Source organism: Drosophila navojoa, chromosome 5 (assembly GCF_054131105.1).
Source record: "Drosophila navojoa isolate 15081-1374.11 chromosome 5, UAZ_NAV_1.0, whole genome shotgun sequence".
Taxonomy (NCBI): Eukaryota; Metazoa; Arthropoda; class Insecta; order Diptera; family Drosophilidae; genus Drosophila; species Drosophila navojoa.
In genome coordinates this window covers 16,843,206-16,857,761 of record NC_142893.1, presented here as the reverse complement: position 1 = coordinate 16,857,761, position 14,556 = coordinate 16,843,206, and the positions used below count along the sequence as shown (strand labels likewise).

Below are 14,556 nucleotides of genomic sequence, written 5' to 3'. Positions count from 1 at the left end.
GATTTAATTTCATTTCAATTTGGATAATTTCAACTGATATAAACTTAAAAAAAAAATTAATATTTTTTGAATAAATTTTCATATATAGATAGATTTTAATATCTCTTTATTTACAAAATAAAAAATTCAAAATAAAAAAAAAAATTTACTCTATATCTGGCAATCCATCATAAATAATTGTGGCCCTTTATAAAATCCTACAATATCTAAAAACCACTAATCTCTACTTAACTAAATAAAACAAGCACCCACCATACACAAACAAAAAAAATAAAATCAAATAAAAAAAAAAATAAAAAAAATATAAAATAAATCTGTAAATACTAGCAAGAGCGTAAGGCCTTAGATTCCATAGCCCTATCAAAAAAAACACCACGCTAGTTTATAATTTTAATTATGAGCTAGATTTATATAAATAAATTAATATGAACATTTTTTTTTGTTAGTTTGTTTCTTGTTATTACTTTGACTTATGCATAATAATTTATCATTTAACATAAATAGTTCATATAAATTTAAGCTCTGTTGCTGCAATCGCTTAACGGATTAAATTGAATTTGATAAAGTAACAAAAACAATTTCTGGCGAAACTTGAAAATAGAGATAAGTCAGCATGTCCCATATTTCTACGTTGACACAGCAATTAAATAAAATATATATAAATAAAAGTGAATATGAGAAAAAGATTTCAATTTGAGCTTTAAGATTAAAATAATAAATGTAATTATAAATGGAAGAGAATAAAATTTCCTTTTTAATTCCTACTTGAACAAAACTGTTTATTAAATATATAACAATATATATCATTTTATTGTAAATTTATATTATTATTTATATATTTTTTTATTTATTTTATTTTTTGTCATCAATCAATCAATATTTTAATTTTAATTTTACATCAATTTAAATACAAATTATATTTAATTGCATTTTAAATATTTAGCCAGCATTTTCAAGTATTGCAAGTTTCCCAGACTCCCCTACAGAGAGTGTATAAGGGCATTTGGAACACTCATACGCAAAAGTCGAAACCCAACGAAATACTTTACAAACTTCGTTGCTGTGCACGTACACACACCTCTTAGTCTCTTGCTCGTTTGCTCAGTGGTGCCGCCTCCTGCCGCCCACTCGCCTACTCCTGCTCTAGCTGCCCACCCGTTCTGCCACGCGCATTTGTCAGGCTCCCCCGTTGTGCGTCTCACTCTCTGCTCTCCCCATCGTCGCCCCATCCCCTGCCTTCTCTGCTCCCGTGGCAACATTTTGCGCCATTATTGTTGGCAACTCAGAGGCAAAGCGTTTATAAATTTATTGTTTTCTACGCGTGTACTCAAGTGTTGCTGCGTGTTTCTGGCAACAAATTGGCCAACAACAGGCGCAACAAAGACTGGGGGGGCGAGGGACGTGGACAACGAGAGGAAATGTTAGCTTTCATTTTGGCTTTTGGCCACTCAACTCGTTGCGGTGACGCATTTTATCATAATTATATTAACACGCCAAGAGCATCTATAGTTTATGTTCATGGGCTTTCCGGGCGCATAAATTTAAAAAGCCCTCTGGAAAGTAGGCAACGGTATTTGCGCTACAGCTTTAAGCTGTGTGTGTGTGTGTTTGTGAAAATGTGGAAAATATGTTAATTAAAGCTACACGAAATCTACTTTAATTTATATAAATATTTTAACTCTCTCGCCGGCTACTTGAATCAGCCGCAATTCAAAATAAATACGAAAAATTAATGCAGAGCAGCAGCTGGAGGAACAACTGCCAGCGAGAGTAGGTTCAAAAGTGCACACATGACATATTATTATTATTATTGTTGTTGTACTTTTACTGCACGAAAATTCATTTCGCGCCATATGCGCATTTAGCACGGACACAGACCACAAGCACAGCTGAAATATGAAAATGGGCAGCAGCAGCAGGTGGAAGACACACACCCACATATACATATATGCACACTCACATATAGAGGCATAATTAAAAAAAATATTTTTATACTCCAGCATTACAACAACAAATGCAAGCAGCAGCTGAAATCTCTGTGGGGATTTTTTTGGCTAGGCACTTGGGCCAGCCTCGGCTCATATTTAGGCCAAGCATATGTGAGCAAAACGTCAAGCAACAACCCTGAACACACCTACCCCACCCCCACACACACACCCACACCCACAGCCAACCTACACACAGAAAACATAAAATTAAATTACAATTAAATTAATTTTATTTTATTACAACGCTTCATTTTTTTCGCCACCAGCAAGGCTGACTGAGTGAGTGGTCCAATCGGAGCGGTGGGGGTGGTGGAGCTGAGCTGAGGGCCGAGCATTATGTGGTAACATAATCACAAAATAAAATGCGAATTATTTCTAGATGGTTGTGGCCTGGTGGTTTTGCTGGCCACTCCGTCCACTGGCCGCACCACTCAATTAAGCGCAATTGAATTATAATTTGTTTGCCGTTACATTCTAAGAACTTGTTGGTGGTGAAACTATGTAGTCGGGTGGATCAACTTTTTGTGTGCCTCTATATGTGAAGGAATGTTAATTAGCCTGGGAGAGCCCGAAAGTTTTTTTTTTTTTGTGAATGTGGGACGAATGGAATGCGGTAGCAAACCAACAGAAACCAAGCAAAAGGTTCTTGGTTTTTGCGAAAAGGCAAATTTATTTTTGGTAAGTAATGCTTAAAGTTTATTATGAAATAGTTTCGTGTTTATTCAGAGCTTCTACTTTGATACCGCAAACCTGCTTAAGAAATACATATATTAAACGATTATAACTATATTAAACCATATGAATGCTCTCCCAACATAAGCTTCGCTAAAGAGGAAGAGCAGCATAAAAAAAGTTTTAATATAAGCTTAAAATTTTAAGCATGCAACTTTTTCGAGGCAATAAAAAAGTTGCCAAACATATTTCCAACATTTTCGTAATGCGCAGCAACAACACACACACAAAAAATCGGAATAAAAAAAACAATAATAACAATGGGGAATATTAAAGCAGGCAGAATGGCGAACTGGTTTAGGCTTTAAGATATGCTCGATGCCAAAATGCCTGAAATTGATTATGTGCGGGGCATTGAGTGTTTTGATGCCAATAACCAGAGAAGTGGCAGGCCGTAACCTTATCTGCACCAGGCAATGAATCGGGGGCAACTTGCCAAACCCGAGGGGAGAGCCAGTGAGAGCGAGAGGGTGGGAGAGTGGGATAGCAACAACAACAGCCGCGTTGGCACTTTTACTTATGACGTGTAAGCGGCTCAAACAGTTTATTGCGATTTATTTCCTTATTGGCGGCACGTGCCGCCGCTGAAACCACTAGAACCACTGAGCCACAATTTAAAGCCGCTTCATGCAGGGCTTCTAGCACTCGCACTCCTGCCCTCATTTTGCTCAAAGCGTGTGAAATATTGCCAACTACCACACGCAAAGCGAAAATAAAAGAGAAAAAAAAAACTCATTACGCGCCCGACGACTTATCGGTGACTTGAATGTGGGTTTATCTAACGATAAGGCGTCGTCCCATTTGATGGACATTGAAGCAGGCAGCGAGCTGGACGGACGGGCGAACGCTCGCCAGCAGTTTCAAACTCTTGCTAAATTGTCTCAAATTTCAGCTGCTGTCGTCGGGGCCATTCTCTAAATGACATTAGCTCGCATTTTTCTTCTCTCAGTTTTTTTTTTTTTTTATTTTTTCTTTAAGCTGTGCGTATTCTTATGCAGATTTGGCGTCTTAAGTGACAGTCTGTGTGAACTGGCATGCCAGTGTATGGCCCGACATAAAATCAACTTGAGCAGCATAAATAATCTTTTATGTTCTTCTATACGTTTCCAAGTCAACGTGGCGTCAAATTAGCTTTATCAACATTTTGCCAAACAAATGGCTAAAGAATATCGAAAAGTTTATTAGACCGAAAAGCGATTGATGACAGTTCAAGGCAGGCTAATATAATGATGGCACATAATTGGCCAGCAGCAACGGGGCGTCAGATTTATGGCCTTAGCTTTGCACTCTTGGGACAATAAAACGAACTTCAGGGGTTGATTTACCTATCTATAGATCGAGAAGTGTTGGAAATTTAAAACAATTAGAGTCATTTTATTGACTGAAAGAGACCTAACTCGAGGCAAGTGTGGCTTAGTCCGGCTTAGTGATTTATGTATACATATATTTATTTTCGAGTGCGTCGATTCGAGTAATTAGCCCAAACTGGGGGTAGGCACATTACATAAATCAGACCCAACAATTAGGTTAATTACAAAAATATGTTGCTTTTAAATGACTTAGCCGCCGTTTTGAGTGTTTTCTTGACTGTAAAACAACAAAGTGCCAGAGCATATCATACAGCATAAAGATAATAAGTATAAGAAGTGAGAGTTGGGCGTGGCCCACTGGTAGATACCTAGATGTACAAGCAAACAATGCTAGATCAACTCGGCTTAACGACCTACTCAAGAATGTTTTTACTTTATTGGGTCTGCCAAGCGTACTTCTGTCTGTTACATGCATACATACATATACACATACATACATATATACATATAGATATAAAAATACCTTATTAGGAACTGCAGAGAATAGCACTGTTAACTATCGATGATTGACTATAATATTATCGATAGTTTAGTATAGTGACATCGTTTTACAACTAGAATGTCATTAGAAAAAGAAGAAGAGTATTCAATTAAATGGGCAAAGAAGGAGACGTGACAGTCAGAGCCGTGCAAAAAAGTAAAATAAAGTTGAAATTAAGAGTTAAACAATAACAAAGGCGAAATAAATACAGTACGTTGGATATATGACATAGACCCAGTTCAACTTGTGCAGCTAAAACGAAGATTAACCGCTTCGAGTTAACCGAATGCAAACATGAACTTGAGGCACGCAAACCAGAGCAAAGGCACAAGATGAACCAGCACAGACAAGCGAGGCCTTACAGACACTGCAAATGCGGCAGTCTATACAGTGGCAAACTAAATTATTGGCACAGCAAGCACTTTAAATTTTATACCTATTTTTAAATCATTTTTAAACGTTTTTTAACAAAACAAAAAATGTTCAGAAAAATTGGGGTTTATTTTTTTTGGGTTATTTAATTTTTTAAAAAGGTTCGTTGAAGTTTTTTACAATATTTTTTTATATAATATATTATATATCCCATTCTATTCAGACAATTTTTATTTTGCTAAAAAAAATTGTCTAAAAATACTTTAAAAATTGCTATAAAGTTTAAAGTGCCAATAAATGCCATGAATTTAGCACGTCACTGAACAAACATACATATATATATATGCACAAAGGTAAGAAAACTTTGCTATGATTAAATGAGAAATAGACAGAGACCAAAAGCAATACGCAGCAAAAACTTTTCACAATACATAAATATTTAAATACATTAGTATACAAATAAATACACTCACTCATGCATGCTAAATCAATATACGACAAATTTCCATTTCCAAACGGAAACGCAGAGCTTAATTTCAAAGTTTCCTTCGTGATAACAATTAATATTCATATTGTGCAGCAATTAATAATCATTATTAATAATTTTCATACAAATAGAAGAATTGTGAAGCTTCAAACTTTTGTTAAATGCAATTACAGTGCCTTCGCGCTTTTAACCTTTTCAATGCATTTATTGCTCGTCTCCTCCAACGAAAAGAAACTGCCAACGGCTGCCCTTAAAACAGATTTTCGAAAATAAATTAAGTCAATGGCCGGAATGGGAGATGAACAATGGGGGCGTGGCATGGTGGCAGTTGAGTTTCGGGGCTGCGGGGTGAAGGGTGTCGAGAGCCAAAGCTGATTTTGGAAGCAACAACGAAATGCAACCGCACCGAATTGATTTGAGCAATTTGAAAGAGCGCAAAAATGTGCACTACCCAATGCAATTGGCATTGAATTCGGCTCGAATCCCTGAGCCACCCAATGGTCCATTCAACCAATGCCCAACATTACCAGCGCCAGCCCTCTGCTGCTCCTCCTCCTCCTCCTCCGCCTGCGCTGACTGCATGAGCCGCATACGAAACACGAAACAGAAAGCCCAAAAGCAATATTCAACTCACAGCCAGCAAATATTCGGGTATATTGTAGAAATTTTGCGACCGCTGGAAAACATTTTTCGCCTCTGCCTCCAGTCCATCAAATCGCTCAACGAATTCCAAATGCTCGCCCATTCAACCAGCAGCAGAGACTGGGTGGGATTTGCCCATCTTGGCTGGCTTTTGTTGTGGGCAAAAGGTAATGAATTTCTATTTTAGCGAAGTTGCTTTTAATGAGCAGCGAGAATTTTAACGAAAGCTGCGCCAATAATATCGCTGATGAAAATTGTACTATTGGCTACGAGAAAGCGAGCGGAATTTGTGTAATTTGAAATTGTATTATATGAGTACGAGTGTATTGGTATTATTTAAAGTATTATAAGAATAAATATAAATTTCATATTTCATATGAATATTTTATAAATATCAATATATATAATTTTATAAAACCATTATTATATATATTATTTTATATAACCAATTTATTTAACTAAAGATATATATATTTTAATTAATTTTTTTATTTGTTATATTATTCAAAGTATTATAAGAATAAATATAAATTTAATATTTATATTTTATAAATATAAATATATTTTATTTCATATACAATTTATAAATATTATTTTATTATATCAGTAAAAATTTTTCAATATTCAGTTATTTTCCTGCGCGGCTATAACAAATTTATTTAACAAAAAATAAATATATTTTAATTAATTTTTTATTTGTTATATAAACATATATTTTTTCTTAAAAAAAAGAAATAATTTAATTTTACCCAATTATTTTAAAAAATTATGTACACATATGACAGTTAATTTTTTTTAATATAAATATATAAATAATATAAATGTATAAAAAATAAATAAATGAATAATTTATAATTTATAATATGTATATATTTTTCTATTAAAAATAAATAATATGTGATCATTGCAAAATATAATAAACATATTAAACACGGGTTTACAAAAAAAAAAGTTACATAATAACATAAGCAACATAAAAAACTAGATTCCAAGTTGTTTCGTGTTGGGTCCTTTGCAAATGGCCGAAATGGCGACAAAAAGGTTGGCAAATGTGGAAAATAGATGCTGCAATATGTTTCTATAACTTATATATACATATATATAGATACATACATGCATGCATATATATTCACACATCATGAACTGAGATACAAAAAAGAAGAAAAAAGTTAATAAGAAACTGGGAACGTGACAGGATGGAAGCTTTGGGACAGCATGCGACAAGCTGTGGCAAGCATCCAATTGGAAGTCGCGTGCCCGCAGCTTGGGTTGAAGGTAGAAAAGGTTTAGTTTGCGCCAGGGATAAAAGTGAAATCAAATATATGTAGGGTGAGCTGAAATAAAAATGTAGCTCCAATTGATTTTCATTTAAGTCAATAACTCAACAAATAAGTCACAAATTTAAGCACAGAGCAGGAATTTAGATAAGAAATAGTGAACAAACAGGTTTGTTGAAATAACAATACACATAAATGAATATTGTTAGCGAAAAATTCATAATAGAATTTAAAGCTAGTTTTTAGTGAATTGCTATAGAGAAGAGACTGCTTAAACAAAGAGACAATTCTAAAAGAATTTAATTATTTATTTATTTGTTTATTAAGTGGAATTTATATAACAATATGAGAAAATATTAAAAAAATTAATTATTTTTATTAGTCAATCAAATGAATTGTAAATAATAATATGAGAAATCAAGAATTATTTAATATTATTTAGTAGTTGCGGAAGTAGAATTTAACTAACAATGCATTCTTTAATTTAATTTATTTATGGTGGAATTTATAAGTAGAATTTAAATTTATATAAGTGGAATTTAAATAATAATGTGAGTTATTATTAATAAATTTTTTTATTTTATTTATTAGTGAATGGAGCAGAATTTAAACTCCAATGTGGGAAAAATTTAAGAATAATATAAATTTATTTATTTTTTTTTTATTAGTTTATATTTAAATTATAATTTTGTAATTTAATTATAAGACTTTAAATATGAGATATTAGATTTTTTTTGTTTTTATTATTTGTCAACTATCAGAAAATATAAAAAAAATATATTATTTTCTAAACATAAAGCAATAAAATCAAGAGCAATTTATCACAATTTTCAACAAGGCGCCACAGAGCTAGAAAACGAATGAAAACAAAACTTTTGACACATTTATGACTTGAAAAAAGCAGACAAAAATTGATAGTAAATGTGAGCAAAAGCAACATGCACTGTTTTGGTCATTGAAACTCTTATTTACATTGGCCACATGTGTTATCACTAAACAGCGCTGTCTATGAGTTCCCTTAACAAGCTGCCATTTGCGCTAATGAAACGTCGACACATACATACACGAGCTGATAGCTCTGATAGTCGAGTCATTTTCAGCTTGATTATCAGCAGCGTAAGCTCTGGGGATCATCAAATTGAGGGGCCGGCCGTGCAGGGCTGTCAAGTGCCAAATGCAGCTTCACAACCGCAGATTAACTCTCAGCAAGTTGCCATAAAAAGACGTGAGAGAGAGAAAGGGAGAGAAAGAGAGTAGCAAAAAAGTAAGAGAGAGACAGAGAGGGGAGTAGGGGAGGCAGAGCAAGTGTATAGCAGCAAGGGCGAGCAATTAAACGGAAAAGCAAAAACTTTTCATCGTTACACAGAGCAACAAAGTCGCAAAGGGCACGCACGCACACAAACACACATCTATGTATGTGTGTGTGCGTGCGCTGTGTGTGTTAATGCTTTTATTGTGTTTATGCACTCACATTTGTATTACTATAAATAATTCTTTTTAGGACTAATGCCAAGATTAGTTTGGGATGAGAAATGCTTATGACCTTTAGTTAACATGTCAAATTATGTAAAATAATTGACAATATATATAATAGCACTGATATATTTATCATTTAATTTCGTGCCGTGAGACATAGCCTAAATAAGGCAGAATTTGAAAATGTATTAGTAAAGTGTTTGGAATTTTATCCAATTAAATCTCTATTTTATGCATAAATGTTTTTATTATTTCTCTTAGCTAAAAGATTGTGCAAATTTTCAATTTTTTTGATTTAAATGCAAATTCCTTGCAACTTTTAGCGAAGTTTTGTTTTTAGTTCCTTCATAAAGTAAACAATTATCTTAATTATAAATGATCATTCTTTGCACTACTTTGAAATTTTCGTACAAATTTTCTTATTTATACCTAAGTTTCCCAATATAAATTATAAATTTGTCTAAATTCTATATTATAGTACCTTATTGGTGGTGCTAATTATTAAATTATTATTATTATTAAATTATTATTATTATTAAATTATTATTATTATTATTATTAAATTATTATTATTATTAAATTATTATTATTATTAAATTATTATTATTATTAAATTATTATTATTATTACTGAATTATTATAATTATTATTATTATTAAATTATTATTATTATTAATATTAAAAACAATATTAAATAAATATTTTATACATTTTTACTTCATCGAATTTCTTCATTTTCTGAGCTCCTTAAAAAAATTGCTGGGTATCTCTTGGTCATGCCATTTTCTATATGAACCATTTGGCCACTCCTATTGAATATCTCTTAGTCGTGCTCTTTGTCATGTTAATTACTGCCTTGCTTCACATTTTCGTATAGCAGCTCCACTCAGCGCATGCAATTGTTGCTTTCGCTTTTAATTGTCCACATGTCCAGCTGACTTCATGTTCTACGTGAGTGTGTGTGTGTGAGTGTAACTTGTGCTTGTACGCGTGTGTGTGTGTGTAAGAGTGTTATTAACAACTTTAACATCACTTTGGTGTGCCCTCAAACGAATTCCAGCTGCTGTTTGCCTTCTTCTTCTTCTTTTTGTTGTTGGCTGTTTGTGTTAATCTTATGGCGAATGTCGCCTGGGCTGCCACCCAACTCAACCCACACACACACTCACGTATACACACTCACGTATACACACTTAGCATGCGGATGGCTTCATTTTAAACGCTCTGAATTAATGCATAAGCCAGCCAGAGCGATGTCGATGACAACGTCGTATTTCCATTGTCTCGCTTTTGAAAATAAATAAATTTATTAATTGCCACCACTCGATGCGCCCTCTGCCCCGTCTCCTGTGCGAGGTGCCTAGTGTCTAGCGCCTTGTGCCACTTCAATTAGTCAGGTCCCTTAAGAATGGTCAGGCACAACAACAACAATAACGACAACTAGCAGGAAAATACATTTTACAACTTTCCCAATTGAAGTTCTAGATGTGCGAGGGCAAAAATCAATTTTAAATTAGAGCACAATGAGCTCATGTATGCGGTCCTAGGACAACGACAACGACAACGACAACGGGGCCCACTCACTGCTGACCGGGGCGGCTTGTTGTCGTCAGGCACAGGTGGTGACTCCCACACATGACGGCGGCAACAACAGAAAGCGACAAACAACAAGCCAGAGGCCATACACTGCTCAAAGAGGAGTTAAACATTTCCTGCTCATTGAGTTGGAGTTGAAGAGAAATGTTATTGAGCAATAATATATACATATATATATACAATATAATATTGTGCTCTTTCGATTTGTTTTTTATCAGTCTTTTCCTCTTCTTAAAAAAGTATATTAATATTTACACATCTGTCTCTCTCCCTCTTTTATGTACCTCTCCCGTTTTTCGACTCTCTTACTCATTTGTTTATTCGCTGGCTCATTCCTTCTTCTTCTTCTACTTCTTATTCTTCTTTTTTCCTCTCTCTCTCTCTCTTTATCTTCATCTCTTCAACTCTTCCGCTCTCTTTTCCTCTTTATCAGTTCATTTCTCATTAACTGACCCATTTTTTTCTCACTCATTCCTTCACTCTCTCTACCTCTCACTCTATACCTCCTATTTATAATGATTATAAGTTCTTAATATATGCAAAAGAAAACGTTTCTTAATTATTATCAAGCAAGAAAAAGGAAAACTCCAATTAACTCCACACTGTGATTAAATATTGGCTCCTTCTTCTGCCCATTTTTCTCTCAGTGCACGAAGCTCACTCACCTTGCCCCCGCTGTCCGTCGCCGTGTCGACTCTGACTCTGGCTCTGGCTGGTCTTTTGGCCTGGGGCACTGTTATTGAATCGAGTTACATGTCAAAAGAAGCGCCTGTGGCAAAAGTGGGCGCTACAAGCGAGTAAACAACAATAAAGCGAAGACAAACAAAAGCGCAACAAAAGCTGGACACAAGCTGAAAGACGAGCACGAACTCACACAAGTATGATACCAGAGTCAGAGCCAAGAGTCAGCGCCAGAGCTAGAACCACAGCCAGAGCATGAGAGTGGGTACATGATGAATGGAACGCGTTGCTAGACAATTTTTCAATTTGAATGGCATCAAAAATTGGCAATGGCCGGCCAGCCAACACGGCCAAGCACGCTCTCGCTCTCGCTCTCGCTTTCTCTCTCTGGCATTGCAATCGATCGCTGCAACCTGCAATTTGCCGCCTCACTGCGCAGCCCACAACAAGGACAACGCAAAATCAACAAACAAATTGGAATGAAATGAAGTTTTTAGGGTCGCAAGCAAAGGATTGAAAAAAAAAACAGAATCCAACATCCATTGATGAATTTTTCAAGTTGCAAGTTGCATTGGAGAACAGCAACATTTCGTTGCATATGCATTGCCAACCCATTGTAGTATATACCATGTGCAGCACATCTAAAACGTACACGACTAGAAGATACCCATTATACAGGATATGCTGAGAGGTATTTTTAGTGCTTATTGTTTGAGAACTTTTAAATATCTGAGAACATTACTAAATGTCTGGAATTTAGTTGTGGATTTCAGCTAAAGACTCGAAATGTTTAACTTACTATGCCAGTCTATGAAATCTAGTTTATACTATTTACTTATTCTATTTAGCTCGAAGATAATATAAGTTACCTTCAATGCAGTTCAGCTAACTATGCTAATTTGTTATATTTGAGTAAATAGTCAACTTTTGTTTGTCATTTCAATAATTGATTTCAAGTTTCAAGCATTCCACGACCAAATTTCCATAATTTATTTTAATTATTAGTAGGAACATAAAAATATATAGAAAGTCCAATTCCTCTCTAACAAATTTATTCCATTCGATATCCATTTGAATTTAATTAAGAAAATAATTATAATTGTGCTTTATGATAGCTTGAAATATTCGCTGGAAAAGTTTAAGGAAAGTGAAAGATCTTTTTACTTTCCTGATGAGTCAAGTAACATTGTTAGGAATTCCCATATACTATATATCATTTCAATTTATTAAAATTAAACAAATTAATTTCAGCTGAATAGAAAATTGGAGAACTACAATAGAAGCTACCTTCAAAATAAGTCAGATAAGAATAATACGAATAAAACATTTTTTATTCAATTCATTGTATGAATAATAAATTTAATTTGTTATTTTAATTTGCACTTTCAAGCTTCAATTGTTCCATGGCAAATTTGAATAATTCACTTCCATATTCTAGAGGTTCTTCACTACAATACGCTTCTACACGCTTCAAAATGCAGGTAATGCCATTTTAATTATGATTTTTTCAATTTCCAGGTAGTTTTCCATTGTTCAACATTATTTTATTACATGCTCAGTTAGTAGTAACTTTATTTCTTGCTTCTCTTACCGTTTGCCTTTGAAGGCCAGCAAATACTTTTTGTTGGCAGGAAAATTGTTGGACTGCACGGAGCCGGTGGCGCCGGCGCGCAGCGGGAACTGTTTGTGGAAGAGCGGTATGCTGACATCGAAACCGTGACGCATTTGGAGTACACTCATGCTGGCCTTGGCCAGGATGGCTTCGCCGGCATCGAAGCCCAGCGAATGCTCGGCATAATCCGGCCAGGTGCCCGAATAGAGATTGAATATGATATGATTGCGTCCATTATTCCAATGGGGCAGCCGGGCCAGACGCGATGGCACATTACGCACATAATCCTCAGAGAGCGAGTCGCGGTCCAGCGTATCGATGCCCAGCACAAAGAGGCAGGCGGCGGCGGGATCGCTGGTATGATAGCGCGACTCCTGTATGGCAGTGAGAATCTTCTGATAATTGGGCGAACTGGGCGGTGCAGCGCCCAGTGAATTCAACGGCTCCGGCGGGTAAACATAGACCAGAAACTGATCGTAGCATTTGGTGAAATCGAAGCATGTCTCCATCCGACAAGCAGCCACCGGTGGCTTCCGCTTGCCAGGCGCAGCAGCTGTCGCCACAGCGACCGTCGATTCGTTGGTCAGCGGCTGACGCTGCTCGTAGCCCATGAAGCTGGGCAACTGTGCGTACGGTTGGACGCCCCCATCTTTGGCCGATTCATGTTGGGCGCGACGCGGACGATGTGGCGCCACTTTCAGCCGATAGCCGCCAAAATAGCAATAGGCCAGAAATGCACACGAGACAAAGACCAGTATATAACGCTTTTTAGCCTGCATGCTGATGGAGGAGGTCCAGCTGGTTGGCTGACTGGCTGGATGCTGTGTTAACTGCTGGGTGTTGCTGGGTCGCCCAGGGGTCTACGGAACTATCCGCTAGAAGCTGAAGTTGCTAAATTGGTTGCTTTGCAGGTGGGTTGGGGTGCAGGAGGAGTGGGAGTAAGTGCTGCTACTTCGTTTTCGTTTCTAATTTAGTCTAAGCGCATTTTGTGCTGCTTCTTATTTGTTATTGTTGTTGGGTTTGTTGCTGTCGCCGCAGAAGCAGCAGCAGCAGCAGCAGTTCCTCTCTCTCGCTCTCTCCCGCTCACTAGTAATGATGGTGTTGTTGTTTTTGTTGTTGTTGGCTGCGACGTCTTTGCGCGCAACTTTTCCATACACATTTCACTTGCATGTACTAAACACTCAAATATATATTGAACGTTTGACGCAACTTTTTTTGGTTATTTTGTTTTCATTTCTATATTATATTTGTGCATTTTGCTTGCTGTATATTTTTCATTTGCTGGTGCGACGAGTTCTCGGCGTCAACAGCGGCAGCGGCAGCAACGAGCACGACAGCGACTTGGAGGCAAACATTTCTTATGCTCGCACACATTTACGTAGCGAGTGCGACTGCATTGCACAATTCACACCACTTTTCCACTTAAACTAATAATAAATATAATTAATTTGTTTTATAAACAATGCGAACGCGACACAAACTCAACACGAAACATTTTCAGCAGCGGAGAGCCACTGACTGAGAGAGAGAGCGCGTGAGAGCGTTAACCAACTGTCAAAACATTGCCAGAGTTGCCAAGCGCTGCCAGAGCCAGACAGACGTTAGCATTTAAACAAAATGTATAAAACTATTAAAATAAATATTATTGATATTATCATTTGTTTATTATTATTAATATTTGACTTATAAATTAATGATATTATATTATGCCATTATTCTCGAATTGTAGCTAAGTTTTTATCACGCTATATTGCACTTTCAGACAATTTCTACTAATTTTAGCCGCACTTTTGATGCGCGCTCCTCTTGGATACGTTTTGAAGGCTCGGCGTGTACTGCCAGTGA

General features: G+C 35.9%; 1 protein-coding gene across 1 annotated transcript in view; it reads right to left on the bottom strand.

Moving 5' to 3' along the window:
• Window positions 1–14,556, bottom strand: part of ttv (exostosin glycosyltransferase 1 ttv) — an 85,748-nt gene extending 71,192 nt beyond the window's left edge. Inside the window, exon 1 of the mRNA XM_089261460.1 lies at window positions 12,691–14,556. Coding sequence (XP_089117586.1) covers window positions 12,691–13,490 — 800 coding nt within the window. The 5' untranslated portion in view covers window positions 13,491–14,556. The remainder of the gene's footprint in view (window positions 1–12,690) is intronic.